Source organism: Dermacentor silvarum, chromosome 11 (assembly GCF_013339745.2).
Source record: "Dermacentor silvarum isolate Dsil-2018 chromosome 11, BIME_Dsil_1.4, whole genome shotgun sequence".
Lineage (NCBI taxonomy): Eukaryota > Metazoa > Arthropoda > Arachnida > Ixodida > Ixodidae > Dermacentor > Dermacentor silvarum.
In genome coordinates, this window is record NC_051164.1 from 86,326,604 (window position 1) to 86,344,892 (window position 18,289).

Sequence of the window (18,289 nt, forward strand, 5' to 3'; positions counted from 1 at the left end):
TTTCTTCTTTGTCCCTGCTGGTTCGTTTGCGCTGTAAGTAAATGTCCAGTTGTACCGACTCGCCCGTGCAGCTAGCTACCGTACCATTCAAGACGCGCAAACGCGATGGTGACTGACGTGACATGCGCAGTTACTGACGCACAGAAAAACCACGATAAGACTGAGACTGACGTAAAAGAAAGAAATGCGTAAAAAAAAAAGAACACAACTGGCACATAGATTTCTTGAGAGCTAATCATAAATGAGACGGATAGCAGGACGAAATTTTCTTTTTTAATTTTTTTTATGCGAAGGAGAAAATGAGTTTCAATCCGTTTCTTTCTAACAGCACAAGTAGAATCATGCGCATGGCATATACTTGCGTTTGTAATCATGCCTGCAAGGTATTGAAAATAAATAAGAATATTATTTTCAGTCACATTCCTTGTCGCATATTTAACAATCCATATCATCTGGAGAGCTGCCTAAGGACTGAAGACCGCCAAGGTTGCTCGTATACATTCTGATCCGTTGATATAGGCACTTGCATGTAAACAATCTACCTATTTAGCTAACGCGCATTAGCATACAAATTACTCGAACATGTAACTTCTCATCCTCATAACTACTGTAACCTTGATTAAAATAACGTCTATTTCGCTAATCAGTATAGCTTCAAAAACAGATGCTCTGAGTGGAGACCGGATGTTTGGGGACTAAGGAATGCTGTTTTCGGCGCATACAACAGGCACTAAAGCGGTCATTTAAGGCATACACGCGCCGGAAACTACACCCTTTAGGCACGTATAGGTTCAATTAATAAAAGCTTTCGCTGTGCACCTGAAGATAAATTATGATTTTCTAAGGAACACGACCCACTAAACCCCGGTTTTGTGGAATTCATTTCATTTTCCCGATAAAACGAAATGACGCACGTTGCGCAGATCTAGTGTGACTACACACCACGAGAAAACTTGTGAGATCAGTGACAAAGAAGCACCACCGGGGCCCGTAAACTCCCTATACCTTCCATGGGACGCTCGGTCCCATGCCCACACGCGGCGGCAGCGCCGCTTCCACTACTGGCGGCTGCCGGATATCCTACTGGAAATAATTCACAAACAAAACATTGCCTCCACGACGTCACTGATGAGGTCAGAAGGTAGAGAGAGAGGGCGCGCAGCCGAGAGGAGGAGGGTTGCCGCTGAAGCCCTCCTTTCCCACTTCGCATGCAAGCGGACTGTGTTCGTGCTCTCTTGCAGGTCCGCTGGCCGTGCGGCGACATTGGCCAAATCGCGGAGCAGAACCCGCTGAAGTGTGTCGTGTATGGTGTCCACCATACACGAAGCGCTTCCCACCAGGTTTACCTGGTGGGAAGCGCTTCTTCCCACCAGGTTTACCTCGCAAGCTGCTATTCATTTTCTAAACTACTGGGACATTGCTCGTACGCACCAGTGCCAAGCAATTATAATGAAGAATATTTATATAGCAAACCGTTGTTAATTACCAATATTCGCGGTTAATATATTACACTTCGTCATTTCGTGAAAGTAGTCGCTTTGAAAGTCCTAACTTGCGGTTACTTTTAGGGCCACACTTCAACTAGTCCACAGATATAGTGGGGGGTAGCATAAAGAACTTCTTGGCACCATCAATCGTTAATTTGGTTCGTGTGTTTGTTGTGAAGTGGATCAACTAAAGCTAGCCGATTTCTCGGCCAGCCAAAGCTCAACACAAGTAAAAGTTGAACGCTTTTGTTTTTATTCACACATTCGGTACTGGAAAAAGACTGACCTCCACGCAGTGCGAAAGTGACAATCAACAGAAGCAATTTTCATTCACAACGGAAAGTTGTACATAATGAGTGAAAATAGATTCCAGAAGATCCAACCGATGCGAAAATTATTAACCACCATTTCTTTTCTTTTAACCTTGGTTGTGCACGTCGACGAAGAGTGAACAAAATGTATAGCCCAAAAACACGCACTCAAGCTCTTCATTACAAGTATTTCACCGACAACAGATGGGCTGCCGTCATGACGAATGAGTCGAGTGACACTGCTCTTATGTCAGTCCACACAGGCTTGCACAGAACTGGTTTACTCATGCAAAACGAATACCATAGAGTGAAATACTTGTGCTTACCCGTGGTCATTAGGAAACCAGAAAAAACTTCGCAGAACTGGAATTCCCGGTCTTCGAACGCCACAGGGCCGCGCAACATATGTGATGCCCCGATTTAGCCATCTTCGTCTAATGCTTGGTCTGCATGGTTTCCTGCGTCTTCCGTTCGTTGCACGCCTGATTAAGCTTCTGTGTCTTATCATTCCCATCTTCACACTTGGGACGACAACCGAAGCAGACGAGCAAGCGCGATCTGACTTGTGATATCGCTTATCGAGTGGCAAGGGTGAGCGCAGGCAAGCTCGACGGACGCACGATGGCGGCCACTTCCCGCGCTTCGCCCGATATAAAATTCACCAAAAGAGAAATAAGAAAAATAACTTAGGATGTCCGGCAACCGCTAGGAGCGCGCATGTTCCTTGAAACCGAAACTATCTTTACTTTCCGGGAGCTGGCACCACCTAAAAAAAATTGCGGTGTTCATGTGCTGTCTGTTTTTGAATTTCGCGGGCTTTCTTTAAAGGCAATTACAAGAAGCTCCATCAATTGTACTTATTTGCAAACACTTCAGTCGGCCATTTTTAAATGTGATCTACAACTTTCGTATTGGCACTTTCTTGGTGAAGCCAATATTTTAAAAAATAGGCAATTAGTTTATACTAATTGACTTTGCAAAACGAAAAAAAAAATACCGCAGACTATAGGACACGCGATCCTCAACACCAGTGAGTTGGCTTGAGCCTTAAAACATTGGCTACTTTTAGCTGGGACACCCTGTATACACACCATCAGCGTAAATTGAAACGCGAACACAAACGAACGCCTGTCACGCACAAGTACATTGAAATGCGACGGGTAAACGATCTGTAGCCATCTTCTAACATGTAATAGTCCAAAGTGTACAATTCGGAGTCTGAATTAAGCCACCGTTACACATACAGTTGCAACCTATAAACGAAACAACGCATTAAAGTAAATTCGGAGTTTCGCGTTTGAATTATGCTGATAGCAGATACATATACTACGTTACTGTGCGCATTTCCTTCACTAGATTCTTCGAATATATTACCCCCCACCCCTTCCTCAAAGCCCTCACTCAATGCCCTTACTCAATGACGCTTTGATATATTCTCTGAAATACAACGTTTTCTGTGCGTAAGGGTGCCGAAACAACGTCTGTTCATTTCGCGGTTACACACTATAGCACTGCGAGCGCCATGTAAAGTATGTGCAATAGCAGAGTGCATGTCTCAAAGCCTCGACATCCACGCACGTCTGGACGCCTGGATATTTTCCAGAGATCACCTGTACTAGGTCGAGCAACGGTCATGTCCTTTCTAGTTACTAGTTTTACCTAAGCACAGTTTTTGCCTCACAAGCATGCACCGACTCACCAAACAACGCACTTTGCTAATGCACTCTTCCCTTCCCTCCTAAAGGGTCAGTTCGACAACAAAGCCGTAGCGTGTAAACTAAGAGGAACAGAACTTTTGAACGAGTTCAAAACGAGTCTAACCTGGCCGACGTGTACTTACAGAGAGCAAATCCGAGCAAGCAAACAAACCATTGACACCTCTTCCACCTTTTCTTTCGAGAACGCCCACTTCGCGACATTTGTGATGCTTTGAACATCGCGCCGGCCTTTTTCGCGACCTTCCCCCGTGCCGCCGCCGAAAATTCGTTCTGTTCGTACAACCCGCCTTTCAACTAACGCAGCGGAGCGTCGTTCACAGGTCAGAGTAGGTTCGAGCAGAAAGTTCACGCTTGCTAACGTCTATTAACTAAAAAAACGCATTCGACTTACCGAGTAAATAAACAGCACATGTGGCCATCGACGCCATTGCGCAAGGGTGGACTGACGTAACGGATGCAGCGATGGCACCGCCACGCGCGGGCAGTGGAGTAGGCAGCAAGGCGCGAAAGTTTGAATTAGTTTACAATCCTAATATAAGTTTTACTTGTTTGGACATGACTGGTGAGGGGAGCAGCTCAATCCAGACGGTGAAATCACCAACGAAGAGAGGCAAAAGTGCACAGGAAAGATGCTGCACTTAAGACTGATTTATTCTCGCGAAAATTGTACACATATTGAGTGAGGGCACGCGCAGTAGCACAAACGTGTGACACGCAAGCCCATCAATACAACAGACAAAACAAGGTCATGACCAGGTATTTCTATATAAAATATAACTCATTATTTGTTACTGAAATGGGAAGGTGTGCTCACACAAACTTAATGCCCATAGAGTGGTACGACAAAGAACTGCTCCGTCTATCGATCCCGTGTCGCTACAGTGTACTACAGTTTACAGTAGGCCGCTACAGTGTGCCGCTCAATACCAAAGGCCGTAAATACACATATGACCTCCGAGATCCAGCGGTGAGTCGCCGAGCCGCTGCCCAATCTTAGAGGCCACAATATAAGAGGTTCAGCTCACTAATCACTCGCAAGATGTCGCCACCATCGTCGTTCGCGCGTGAAGACTGAAGAACGCGCGCAGCAGACGACACGCTCCTAGCCAGTCGGTCACGCAGTAACCCTCTGCGCCAAGCCATATATGAACCGTACTACACAAATAAACCACCGCGCGACCTAAAATGGTATGGGACATAAAACGGAGATCATGCTGGCGCACGTAGGCAAATACATACCCCTGCGGCACACACATTAGATTTCACCACTGTACGACGTCGTTGGATATCCAGTTACCAAAGCAAACAGAAGTGCGTACCGCATTTTCGCGACCATTACATGCAGCGGGAATTCAGGAACCTCGTAGTTCTATAAGTGTGCGCGTGAGTCTAGGTCCAAAAATCTGGCTAAGAGAAACGCCGTAAGGGAGAGCTCTGGATTAACTTTGACTGGAGACCCTGCACATATGGTTCCAGTAGGGAGGCTGTAGATACACCAATGTATATTGACCTCCTGGCGTCCTTTATGTTCACCCAAACCTCAGTACGAAAACGTTTCCGCACTTCGTACTCAAAGGAATGTTATTGCAACGGCGGAGAGTCGAACCTACGACCTCCTTATCAGCAGCAGGATGCCATAACCGCTGAGCCAACGCGGTGGTCCATGGCGCTACCGGAATACACAGGCAGCAGTTCGCGCCACGCGGCTCCGTGACTGGTGTTCTAAATTTATCACCCGAGAGCGGAAAGTTGTTGAACATTTTGAACTTTTTGGAGAGCGCGGTCCTTTGTACACTATACAGCTAATGTGGCTTCAGAGTTATAGTATTGCACTCGATGCATGCATGGCCCTATAGAATCAGTTGATTTTATTTGTCCGTTTAAATACATGAAAACAAATTCCAATTCAGCTTCCCAGCGTGCCCAAGCCAAAGCCACATTACATACCATTCTTTAGTGTTACAGTTGAAGGCCTCATCGTCGACATAATCATCTTTACGTCCACTGCAGGACAATGGCCTCGCCCAGCGGCGTCCGCGGTTATCCAGGCCTTGCTGTGTAGCCGGTTTCATCCTACGCACGCAAATTTCCTAATCCCTCACTCTTCCTCTGCCGTATCCGACCGTGTATATCCTTCCCTGGGCTCCCATTTTGGTATTCTACTTTAGATAGATAGATAGATAGATAGATAGATAGATAGATAGATAGATAGATAGATAGATAGATAGATAGATAGATAGATAGATAGATAGATAGATAGATAGATAGATAGATAGATAGATAGATAGATAGATAGATAGATAGATAGATAGATAGCCCACTTGTTCGCCCGACGCTAAGCGAAAGTGTAAACAGTCGAACCCGGATATATCGAACTCACATATAACGAATTATTGTGTATAACAAACAGCAGTAAAATCCCCTTGACCATTTTTGTATGCAATTTTCATTGTATATATCGAATTACCTACATATCTAACTTTTTTGTGATCCCCTTCAGATTCGATTTATCCGGGTTCCACTGTAGTTTTAAGATGCTGGCGGAAAGGCAGTCAAACGTGGGACAAAGCACCAGCTCCCCTACCCCACGGCCCTCTCTCACTGAGACCACCGGTGGTGCGTTGCTCAACGCATTACACGACGTGCCCGTCTCCACTTCCGTGCATTGATGTGCCTACGCAATGGTAAGGGGGGGGGGGGGGGGGGGGGCACCTTAGCACCTTATACGCGATACGATGCGGCGCAATATATATATGACACGTACGACGTCGCGCCGAAGGCGCACCGCGACTCTTCCGAGCAACGGGCTGCGCTGCGCGGCCTGCTAACAGAAAAAAAAGAAAGAAATATTCGGTCGACCGCGCGACACACGACACCGAGCCGAGCCGCGGCGGACGGAAACCCCGCGTGACAGGACGCAGGGGTTCTCAGCACGACGACGGGCGCAGCATTCCGTTCGCGACCACCGCGGATGCCGAGCTGCAGCGTGCGTACTAGCGGAGCGCCGAACAAAGGCGTCCGATTGAGAGTCGTGCGAACAGAAGACGGAGCTCCTCTCGACGCTGTATATACTTGCGCGCTGCGCTGGCGAGCTACGACTACGAGGCAAGGCCGAGAGGGGAAGCACGTGCCTCCGGCCGCAAAAGGAAGCTGCCGCAGTATACGTCGCTGACGTCCCAGATTTATAACGGGTCCCCGTCCTAATTGACTACCAACCAACTGCCCCGAATTCCATTACAAGGACCCTGACACTGCAAAGTGTGTCCCGCAATTGAGCAGCGACTTGGACAACAGCTCGTTGTTGAGATTTATTATTATTATTATTATTATTATTATTATTATTATTATTATTATTATTATTATTATTATTATTATTATTATTATTATTATTATTATTATTATTATTATTATTAGGTCACCAGAAAACATAGACATTTCCATGTTCCTGTCTGTCGTCACCAGCACTCGACCGTCCACCATACTGAGTATTTATAACGCTTATTGATGCGAAAGCGTCAAATGGATTGAGTGATAAAGCCGGCGTCTGTCGTCTGGACGAGCGAAAACCGGCAGCTAAATTCCCATCGGCTGCGGCGCCACGTCACGAGCATGCCTCGAAGGAGGAGAGCGGGCGAAAGGGAACACCTGCTGCCGCGCTATAGCGTGCCACGTGTATCGCCGCGACGCCACGTCACCCTCGCTCTCGTAAGCCTGTGTTATCCGCGCAAGCTCTCGCCTGCGTTGTAGCTTCGCCTCGGTAATCGCTGTGAAGAAATTAATGTATAAAGAAACACAACACATTCAAAAAGAAGAACGTTGTGAGTTTCGAACCATCATGATGATGATGATGAAATCTAATACACGGGTGTTTTCGCATTTCGCCCCCATCGAAATGCGGCCGCCGTGGCTGGGATTCTGTGCTTTATCACGTTATGCTACTTGGATCGAAATTTCATTGCCAAGCTCGGCGTGATGAAAGCGGTGACATCGAAATCCCCGCGGCGTTGGCCAAGCGCCTCAACGCACTCGCTTGTCCGCGAGGATTTGATAACTCGAAGGACCGCTCAGCAGTGTTCGGTTGGACATTAATAGAGAGTTTTAGATTAGGGGGACGCAAGCGCTAGGGGGCCCCTACACTTGCGTCCCCCTAATATAAAGCTCTCTAATGCTTTCGCATTCACAACTCGTAAGTGCTTAGGCGTCGTCGGATTTTTTTTTTTCGTGATCTCGATATTTTTCATAACTCGCTGTCTCCTCCTTTTTATTTCTTACCTTGTACTTTGTATAGTATGTACACTCTCTTAAGCGAAGCTTTATAGGCTCACAACTGTCGGCGGCGGTGGTGGTGGTGGTGTCACGCTGAAAAGTGGACCGATCCTGGTGGAAGTGCAGAAAGAGTCCAAGCTCAATGGCACATACCCCTGTGGGCTCAGGGACCTGTAACGCGCCCTTGAGCTACCCTTAATTGTCACACGTGGGACCCAAAGAGAAAAAATCACCAGCATTTCCCCTGTCGAGATAACGGGGGTAAGCGAAGCTTGTCGTCCGATTTTATCGTGAAGGCTTCCGAAGCCCTGACGAAACGTCAGCGAAGAGCCGCGGACCCCGAGTTGCGAGAGCACTATGTTGAGGCCAAACATCAGCGTAGAGCCGCCGACCCTGAGTTTAGGGCAAACGAAGCAGAACGCCTGCGACAGTGTCGTCGTGCCACAAGCTTCGCTTATCCCATTTTCTCGACAGGGGAAGGGCTCTGATTTTTTTTATAATTGCTCTTTTTATTCATTTTGTGTGTGTGTGTGTGTGTGTGTGTGTGTGTGTGTGTGTGTGTGTGTGTGTGTGTGTGTGTGTGTGTGTGTTGTGTGTGTGTGTGTGTGTGCGTGTGCGTGCGTGCGTGTGTGTGTGTGTGTGTGTGTGTGTGTGTGTGTGTGTGTGTGTGTGTGTGTGTGTGTGTGTGTGCGTGTGTGCGTGTGCGTGTGTGTGTGTGTGTGTGTGTTTCTTCTTATATTCCCCTGTTTTGGTTTGTTCTTCCATGTATGCCTGCGGGATGGGGGGGGGGGGGGTTGCAGCGCTCAGACCTTAGGGTTGTTGTTGGGCACGTTAAATCAATGATTGATTGATTGATTCCACATATTTATTATCATCAACATCGAGGACAAAGAGAAATGGAGCAGCTGAGATATGTCTACTTCCAATCTCATAGAAACACATTTATAACTAACGGAGCAGGAAACGTAAGAGCGACAGTAATGGCTAGTAAAGAATTGCTTCAACACTCCTTTTACATATCCATGTGGCAGGAAAAGGTTGATGATTATAGCCGTGAAAATTATCTAGAAACTAACTGTATTCTCTGGCTCCTTTCAAGTTAACGGTATATAAAGAACTCGCTGTAATCGCTGCGGGGGAAAGTATCAACTTTATGTTTCAATTTGAGGACGGATGTATTTACGGCTAAGAAATTTTGACATTTCTCGGACCGCGCGGGCTCCGAAGACTAAATGAGTTTGGTGCGTATACTACAGTAATCGTCATACTTAAGCCGAACGTTGCGAAGAGTGCTGGAAATTGCTGGAGTGCTGGACTGTATATACATCTAGAGGTTTAACGTTCCCATTTTCCTGAGGTGGGAGTGGTGATGGGGCGTGGGGGAGGCACTCAAAATAAATGAGTCATTGTTGTGATCACAAATTGGACGTTTATTTGCGCAAGGCTCATTCCTTGTACAAAAATAATCTTGTAACATTCAAGAGTAACACATAATCAAAGGGGGAATAAGAACTAACAGATACATGCAGTCCTTGCTTCGGCCGTAATTATGCGCCGCAGATTGTTGCTTACTTTCTAAAGCACTTCACCCAAAAGAATATCAAACGAAGTACGACCCATGACAAAAGTTCAAGACAAGCGCATGCAGTGGCAACAGACAATTCAACTTTTGCAGCAAAATGCAGCCGGCATAATTGAAATTCGCGGGCCGCAAGGGAGGACCGGATTGTCCCCCGTAATGGACTAATGTGTACAGTGAAGGAAGGGCCATATATATGGCCCAAATATTGCTATTTTTTATACTTACGCGCACGTTAGGTTCCAGCAACTCTCCATCAATGCAACGTCAAAAACGTTCCATTTCTTGTTTAATTACGTAGCATCTATTGGCCGGCTTTCCAAACTCTAGAGCTATAGCATTTGGACTCCAATGCATATCATACATAAAAAGCCAGCACTGAAATCAACAGTGAAGACGAACTCGTGCATTCATCACTGAAGATGCCAAAAGAGAAATCGTGATATGAAGTTTTGTTGTCCTTTCTCTCTTTTGAACTTTCTTTCTCCTCTTTCCCACTTTATCCATGCTTGACTTAAAGCGCAAAAAAAAAAAAAAAAAAAAAACGAGGGCACAAGAAAGGAAGACCACACAGAACGAGCGCTACTTCAAACTAAAGTTTATTCTCTGGAAAAACATGTCTGTTTATCAGTCGACAGAAAGCAAAGTACATCGTTGCGCAAGCACGCTCCAAACTCCCCCCCAAAAGTTTGTTTTTGTACAAACTTTTACAGTTCATGTATTCTTGTATCTATAGTTCGTGTAGTTCTTGTACACTTTATCCACTTTCCCACTCCTTTGCAAAGTACAGGATGTAGGCGAATACCCTTGCTTTAGATGCTTTGGATGTGCTAGCTTAACGCATCTTCTGTCCAAAGCATTCGATATTAGTTGGTTACAGCCCATGTTTGTTAAAATTTAAGCCGCTATAAATGCGTCATCATTGTTAGCGTTAAATATGTCGGTGGCTGTTACACTCATTTGCATGTCGTCTGTATCGTGCGTGAAGCAGCTTCCGTTGTTGGGGAGCCACCATGCCTTTACGCAATTGCGTTCTGTCCGTTTGCTTTTTCCATCGCGCTCCTGATTAGTCTTTCCCAAGAGAGAAAAAAAGTGCGTGACCACGCGATATACGCGCATGCGTAATAAGGATTACACGCCGCGAGCGCGTTGTTGCGCTGCAAGGCTGCCGCCCCTCTAATCTGCCCCTCCCTTTCAATCTTTTCACCCCCAACTCTTTTCTTTTTTTCTCTCTTTGCGGCAGCGTTTGACACAGTTTTCGGAGTTCCGCAGCGTATCACCTGCCGCCGAACACACAAGGCATTCACAAAAAGCGTGCAGCATTATGGGGGCTACAGCGCGTTGCCATGTCATATGGCGAACGCGCCAACGTGCGTATTCATCCGCAGCGGACGTCGGATACAACTTAAGTCTGCAGTGAAGCCCCGCCCACGACCTCATTACCACCAACCACTGTTCCTCCGCGAAACTGCAAATAGTTCGTACTTCAAGCTTTCCCTGTTGCCTAAATAAAGCGGTATAACCTCAAAAATAAAATTGTAAGGCGTAATTTTATACGTTTTCACTCGTTTATTATAGTGGAACGTACAAGTACGGCAAGTACAGTCGTATCAAGTACGACGCCATTGTGAAAAGGTCACATGACGATGATTCTGTTTGCTTTTGTGATTGGCTGGCGGAGTAACACAACTCCGCGCGGTGCATGTGCCTTTGTTGCCAACTGCTGTTTTTTTTTAAAGTTGTATCCTACTATATCAAGACAATCGTAACCGGAGATTTTTAGACATTTATTGAGTCATTATGTGCGATCCGTCTTCCAATTCGGGTGGAACCCCTCGTTACAAGGCCACTGGCCACGCGGCTATAGCCCGCAGGATCAAGTTCAGACCCACACGAGTCGCGCTACAAGTCCGTTTTTCTGACCAAATTCGGAAATGTTCGCAAGCACATATATGTGTGCACGGCGAGAGCGTCGCTTTCTCAGTTTCTCTATACATACGCGCGCATTATAATTAAGAGGTGCTAAACGGTTCACCATTGCATTTTTTACCTGAGCAACTAGTCTAGCCGATTCAGCTCTCCTCACACAACTTTCCACAATGCTGCACTGGTTTCACTTGGACTGCGGGAGTTCTTTCCTGTCCGTTATGTATACTACTAAGCAGCGTTCTTCTACGCTGGCAAAGAGCTACACTCATCTTTTTTTTTTTTTTTTCTGTCTTCGTTATTCCGTTTACATTCTTTCCCACTTTTCTTTCTCTTTCTTTTTTGTCTTCCTGTCTTGCGTCTCTGTCGGCGGGATGTCCTACGGCGGCATAGCTCGCGGCGACATGCTCAACCGCCGAGCGCAGCTCGGAAGGTAAATGAAAAAAAGAAAAAAGAAAAGCTAAAACCGATGAAAAGGAAAAACGATAGTGAAAAGTGGTGAAAAGTAGACCGGCGGAACGGAAGCAGTACGCGGGGCATGGGATGCGGGTATATCCCAGCTGCGGAAAAAAAAAAAAAAAAGAGTTGCGACAGCTAGCGCGCCTGCTGCAGCAATCTGCGAGTAGATATGCACCGTTATACGCACGCCCGCACGGTAGCGTGTAGATCGGGGAGCAGATAAAGATTAAAAAAAAGAAGAAGAAGAACAGGGAAAGAGAGAATCCTGGTTCAGGAAGGAGCTCTCGCGAGACGTATAAGAACGAGTGTTGAGTGCGCGGTATACGCAAGGCTGCACACCTCTCGCGAGCGTCGATCGAATTGCCGCCGGAGCGTGTTCGCGCGTTGTATACCTGTACTTGGTCCCGCCGTAGTTCGGTTCAGTGCCGTCAAAGCTGGGCGCCTAGGTTTTACCTCCAACCGAGTATAAAAAAGCCTAATGGTGGGGAGTAAAGGGAGGCGAAGAGCTGTTCCAGCATATAAGCATTTGAGGCGGATGTAGCCAGCCGGAAGTACCTGGTTATAAAGTTTATTGTATTGTATTGTAATGACTTGTATTCTATTGTATCGCATGGGTGATCTTGCTAACCAGTATAATCACACTACTGACATCCCAACTTCATACAGATATGCTAAAAGCCAAGAGGTGATAGTACCAAAGTCATAGATAAACATGTTAGCCAACCAGCCATAACAAACAGAATGTGCATGCTTCACTTATGTGGAACGCTTAAATGACTGTCTTGTTTCTTTTTCCCACTACAATAGTTTATTCAATTTTTTTATTGCCGAGTAATGTTGAACATTCCGTTTCCTGAACGGCATCATGTATGGGCATAACACATATAAGGCCAATAAAAGCAACTAGAACGTACTCAAGTGCGCGCAAGAATGCATAAGTATCGGCGATGGCAAAGAACGCTAACCAAAACGGATACACGAGCGCAATTTTCGAGGATAACAGGAAGAAATGAGCGCATACGAAGGAGCCGGCAGATGCATTGCAATACCAGTCTGACGCGAGTTGACCCGTTCATGCAAATATAAATAGCAGACCCGATATATACAGCATGCTACTTACCCGGCGTAGAAAAAATACACACAGAAAGAGAGAGAGAGAGAGAGAGAGAGAGAGGGAAAAAAAACATTTGCAAAATTTGTATTTAGCGCATTGCTATAAAACTGTCTATAATTATAGAATTTGCGAAGTTCCCTGAACGCAAACTTTGCTTTTTTACTATTTGGGAGTTCTGTGAAGCTATAGATACTCAGCGTGCGCAAGTAGTTTCCGACCGCTCCAGCTATAGGGGAATCAAGCCTGTACAGAATCTCGCGAATTTTTTAGCCCGCCGCCTCCTCGCTCTGATGCATCTGGGGCCAAATTCGCAAAAGTTTTCATTGGTAACTATACTGATATGTCCAGCATCCGATTCACTGGCATATACTCTGACGAACAGTTCTAGCGTAAGTATATTTACTTTTTATTATGCAGTGAATGCTAAACTGTTGCGCAGTATATTCTCCCCTATTAGACTCCGCTCCGCTACGGAGACGATAAAACTTCTGCTATAAATGCTATAGCATGATTGTCTGCGCGTAAAAGCACAACCACACAAGGAGACATTGGTAGGACCTTTTGCGTGTTTTGCATTCGTGAGCGCAGACAATTACGGGAATATGCACCAACTAGCCCACTAAGAAGTTCTAGTGAATAAACGCAACGCCAGCTATATCATCTGCCACATAGTATTTTAGATTTAACGACTTATTGGCAATGATTTAAAATAAAGCGGACACCTCAGTTGTCCATTCGGGAGCTAATAGTCGAACATGAAGGATTGCACTTCTAAAGCTAGATGAATTCGTCGAACGCGTAGGTCTCGGCGCGGAGATTCCAAGGCTGACCAGAGTTGTTCGTTATATCCGGGTTCTCGCAAAACAAAAACAGGTGGTAGCGTGGTCGTTCTGACAGCGAAATATACAGTTGACGCGGTAAGCAGGGAATGGTAATACCGGTGCCACACGGCCACTTTCGATCGAACCTAATCCGGATCGAAATTCTCGACCGCTATTGGCTGCCTCCCGTAGCTTGCGCAAAGGAGCCAATCACGACCTAGAAATTCGATCCCGATCGAGCTAGATCGCGATCGAAAATGCCGCCGTGTGACACCCGCATATATTAGCCTGGTTATTTTCCATTCCTAATTACCCGGGTCCGGACTAAAGAGCAAATCCAAGAGATTTTACTCGAACGCGCTTGGCGGCTTGCGACAAGAATTCAGCAGGCAGTTTCATGATGAAATAATAAAGCGGAAGCGGTGCTGTAATGTACAAATCGCAAAATCATGCATATCCACAAAAGAACCGTTCGCGGAGACCATCTTTACAAGTCTTTTTAAATTTATTTTGTTATTTTATATACTTATAATGCCGTGAACAGTGTGCGCTCGGTTTTTTTGTTTGTTTTAGTTCCCATCTCGAGCGCTCAGTTATTACAGCAAAGCCGTTAGCTTCTATAGTTGGTCGGGATATTTCGCAGCGTCGTCCTCACGAAAACAAAACACAAGAAAACCGTCAGCGACTGAAGCGAGAAGTGCATACATAAATTCCGGCACGCGACGCCGTTGTTCCCAATTCATGTGGCACTTTAGATACCAGTGTGCACGGGTTCAAGAGCGCCGCGTACCGCTATTTCCCTGCTCCGGTCATGGGCCACTTGTGCTAATCTTTTTTCCGCTGCCGCTGTACGTTTCCCAGTAGAGATTTTCTGTTGTGCAAGCTGCCGCGGCGACGGCAGCTTGCGACGTGGGAGTGACGTCACTAGCGCTTCATATATATAATGGTACCAGCCTAGCAACAGTTTTTTTTTTTTTTTTTATTGTTGCAGCACCGCTACGGGTAGGCAGCGCATAGTTCGGACTCCCCAGGAGCAGCGTGAATACGAGGAGCGGCAAAGGGAAAAGAAACGGCAATACTACCAGCGGCGGCGTGCTGTCGCAGGTCGTATTGCCGCGTAATTCCAGCACAGGCGAAGTCCGCACGCCCACATTCTCCTGGGGATGAATAATGCGCCGGAGGAGGAATTGAGCAATAAAGCATTGCGTTCCTTCCCTGAGCAGTTGTAGTGGTGGTTGTCAACAGAAGTTCGCTGGACATCCATTTTCGCAGGGCGGTATGGCGAGTCAATTTCTTGCCTTTCACTTTAGCAATCAAGACGAACCTCAGCTTACACTCTCGAGAACGTTAGTAGACACAGTTTGTCGCATATTCGATGCGGAAAGCGACGGTACACAAATTATTTCATGTGAAAGGCGTCGTTCAACATTATGAACCTGCACACTGCGCCGGCGTATACTGCAGGGGTCGCATCGATTCTACTGAATCCGGCCGAGCGCAGAGAGCCCATATATGGCTTCGTTGCGTGCCCAACAGCAGACACTGAGGTGAAGCGAGATAAGATAAAAAGCCAGGGCGTCCGGCCATCCCCTTCGAATCCAGAAAGCACCGAACAGGCTGGCGTGCTCGAAAGGCTCGTCAGCCAGCTTGGCTGTCACCGTCCACTGAGTGCAACCACCTTTTCGCGCCCAAAGCACTCGAGCCCATTCCTTTTTTTCACCCTCAAAGCGCGCTTCCCCTCAACTCTTGCGTGAGAAAGCGCATAACATGATTTCGACTCAAACACTTCGGCCACGCGAAAAAGGACGCAGCCACGCGTAAAATACTCCGGTTTATCGGCATTTTCTTTTTCGTGGGCCTCGAGCGCGTACACATGCGAACGCGGGAGGCCCGGGCGGAAGTAAAAACATAAATGTTCTGCAGAGAAAGAAAAGACAAGAAAACATAAAGAGAGAGAGAGAGAGGCACTTTCACCCCTCACTGGCAACCGGCGCAGCAAGTCCGTCCGTCGGTCGGTCGGACACTTGTTGCTTCGCCGCCGCTTTTGCGCGCATGCAGCAGCGGGTGACGCAAACATTCCAAACTCAAAATGAAAGGCCAGCTCCCATTGGCCGAGGGCGCGCGGCCGCGTAGCAACCACTTTTGCGATTGGTCAATCGGCGGCGTCCACCGCCGCCGCCATCTTACGGCGTGCACGCCCAGCGCTTGCAAATCTCTCCGGCCTGGCGGCGGCGGCCTAGCTCGGTAGTAGCGGCGAAAAAAAATATCCCTCCTCGCGCCGTCTGGCGTTGTGCTGTGCCTCGGATAGTCCGATAAAAACAAAAGCGACGGTATTTCGCGGGTGGATACACACACAATGGCTGCGTTCCAGGGTCCCGCGTACGGATTAAGCCGGGAATGCATGCTAAAGGTAAGCACTCCCCTCCTGTGTACGAACTCTTCGCTCGGCACTATGTGCGGTACAAGACGGACCGACGTACGGCTGGTGTTGCTGTCAGACCGGTTGGTGTGTACGCTATATTACAGCATCGAAGCCGAGCGCGCGCTGTCACGCATCGTTTCACTCGCAAATGGCCATTCACGTTGCCGAAAAAAGCGCGCATGGCGAGACGGTATGTGTTTCCGTTAACGAGAGTCTGAGTGCTTAAAACGAGCCGCCCAAAGAAGCAAACAAGTGTGTCGATCTTTCCGACCGGTGTTTCTCTGTTTTGTCTTTCACGTTGATCGCGCGACACTGAACGTTTGACGTTGGGCCGTCGTGCGCTCATCGCTTGCTCGTTACATTTTTTTTTTAAATTTTATTTCTTTGTCCCGCTAGGAAGGGAAGCAAGCGGAGTGTAGCGGCGAAAGCCGGCGAAAGCCTTGAAACGTCATTAAGCGCGACACAGTTTCTTTTCACGCTGAAAAAACGCAGAAAAAAAAAAAAAAGTTGCTGCGCGCGCAACTGACCTCCAGACATGCCTTCACAACTTGGCACGAATGAACCAAAACACCGTACTCGTGCGTCGTTTGTTGAAAGTGCGATCACGGCGTTATCAGTTGCTCAACCTGCTGCATGCTTCAGAATCAAAAGCAGGAAGCGTGCTCGCAGCTAGGAAGCGGGCACATTGGCGAACGTGAAAGCGCGCCCGAAACCGCGTTCACGAGTTTCAATTTGTGTCACGTACCATACGATGTTGCGTTTTCCGTGCAGGCACAGGCAAAGTTTGAAATGCCCCGAGCTGTCGAGGCGCTGGACTGGATTAAAGCCGTCACTGAGCTCGACCTGGATCCACCAAACTCGGAGAAAGGCTTTCAGGACCAGCTGGACTTTGCGGACGTCTTGAAAGATGGGACAGCGCTTTGCACGTAAGCACACTGCGTGCTGCACGGTTGCAGTGCACCAGCGCGGTCCATACGAAACTTACACTATCATTTGCAGTACTTGTCACCGTGAATGATCGAAGTCACGTGTCAAGTGTGATTTCAAAATCGTAAAACTAGATCCAACGTGACATCAGCTAGGTACTTTAATGACGTACAGCTAACTTGGATGTGTGAAATTTCATACTTCAACCGAAGTTGTTGCGCATTGAGGTCACCTGTCGGCGCGATTGCAGCCGTTTAAACGATATCCAATGATCACCTGTCGGCGCGATTGCAGCCTTTTAAACGATATCCAATGTGACATAGACTGCAAACTTTCATTATACAATGCTAACAAGAAGTGCGACCCAATGTTTTTAATTAAGAAGAAATCTAGCTTTGTGCTGATAATTTACATTGCCGCAGGTGTCTCTACCTAATTTGCTATATTTTTTTCCATTCTGTTGTTGCAGGCTTATTAACAAACTTCATCCCGGTTCTGTGCCAAAGATTAACACAATGAAAGCACCATTCAAACAGGTAGAGGCTCTTATTTTGATTGGAAGTTGCATTCATTCGTCACCTCCACATGTGTGCTGTCACTGACAATGAAAATTTAAAAATCTTTGTTTTCACAGAGGGAGAACTTGGAAATGTTTCTCAAGGCATGCGAGAGCTACGGGCTCAAATCGCACGACCTCTTCCAAGTGAACGATTTGTACGAGAGGAAAAACCTTTACATGGTAAACAAATTTGGTGCTTGTGGTGTACATTTCACGTCTCTTCTTGTGGTCTTTTTCGCACCATTGCATTAAGATAAAATTTCGAGTGCATTTTTCACTGAACCCGAAGTAATTTCATCTCTACTGCTTTTGCAGGTTGTCAACTGCATGTTCGCGTTAGGTGGTTTGGTAAGTTCTGTTTTATATACTAGTGCAAAGAGAGAGAGAGAGAGGGTTATTGATCATTTTGTGTGTATTTTCTTTAAGAAATGGTCTCTTGAGATTCTGTGGTTCACGAAATACTGTAGGTAACCTCTGCCGAGACATAAATGTTGATAGCATGATATACTTTAGGCAAAACTTGGGGAGCATACTAAATGCTTGTTATAACAAGGTGATGAGATTTGGTGCAAGGACAAGATTTAGACAGTGCTTTAACTATCCACATTTTCTTAAGTTTCTCTTATTTCACTGCTTCTCTCTCATTTTGTACTATCAGAACGCAAAAAAAAAAAAACATCCTACAAGCACTACGAAAACT

At 46.6% G+C, this 18,289-nt stretch overlaps 2 protein-coding genes across 4 annotated transcripts in view; one reads left to right on the top strand and one right to left on the bottom strand.

Annotated features, from left to right (window-relative positions):
- The window catches only part of LOC119433400 (probable maltase-glucoamylase 2), a 128,637-nt gene extending 124,625 nt beyond the window's left edge, over positions 1-4,012 (bottom strand). Inside the window, exon 1 of one of the 2 annotated variants that reach the window (XM_049659172.1) lies at positions 3,908-4,012. The gene's annotated coding sequence lies outside the window, so the exon portion shown is untranslated. Of the gene's footprint in view, positions 1-2,124; positions 2,454-3,907 lie in introns of those variants that run through there. The other variant, XM_049659174.1, reaches the window with a different exon arrangement.
- Positions 1-18,289, top strand: part of LOC119433079 (muscle-specific protein 20) — a 62,716-nt gene that overhangs the window by 43,343 nt on the left and 1,084 nt on the right. The window contains exons 1-5 of one of the 2 annotated variants that reach the window (XM_037700223.2): positions 15,735-16,091; positions 16,875-17,029; positions 17,500-17,566; positions 17,665-17,769; positions 17,905-17,937. In XM_037700223.2, coding sequence (XP_037556151.1) covers positions 16,038-16,091; positions 16,875-17,029; positions 17,500-17,566; positions 17,665-17,769; positions 17,905-17,937 — 414 coding nt within the window. In that variant the 5' untranslated portion in view covers positions 15,735-16,037. Of the gene's footprint in view, positions 1-15,734; positions 16,092-16,874; positions 17,030-17,499; positions 17,567-17,664; positions 17,770-17,904; positions 17,938-18,289 lie in introns of those variants that run through there. The other variant, XM_049659180.1, reaches the window with a different exon arrangement.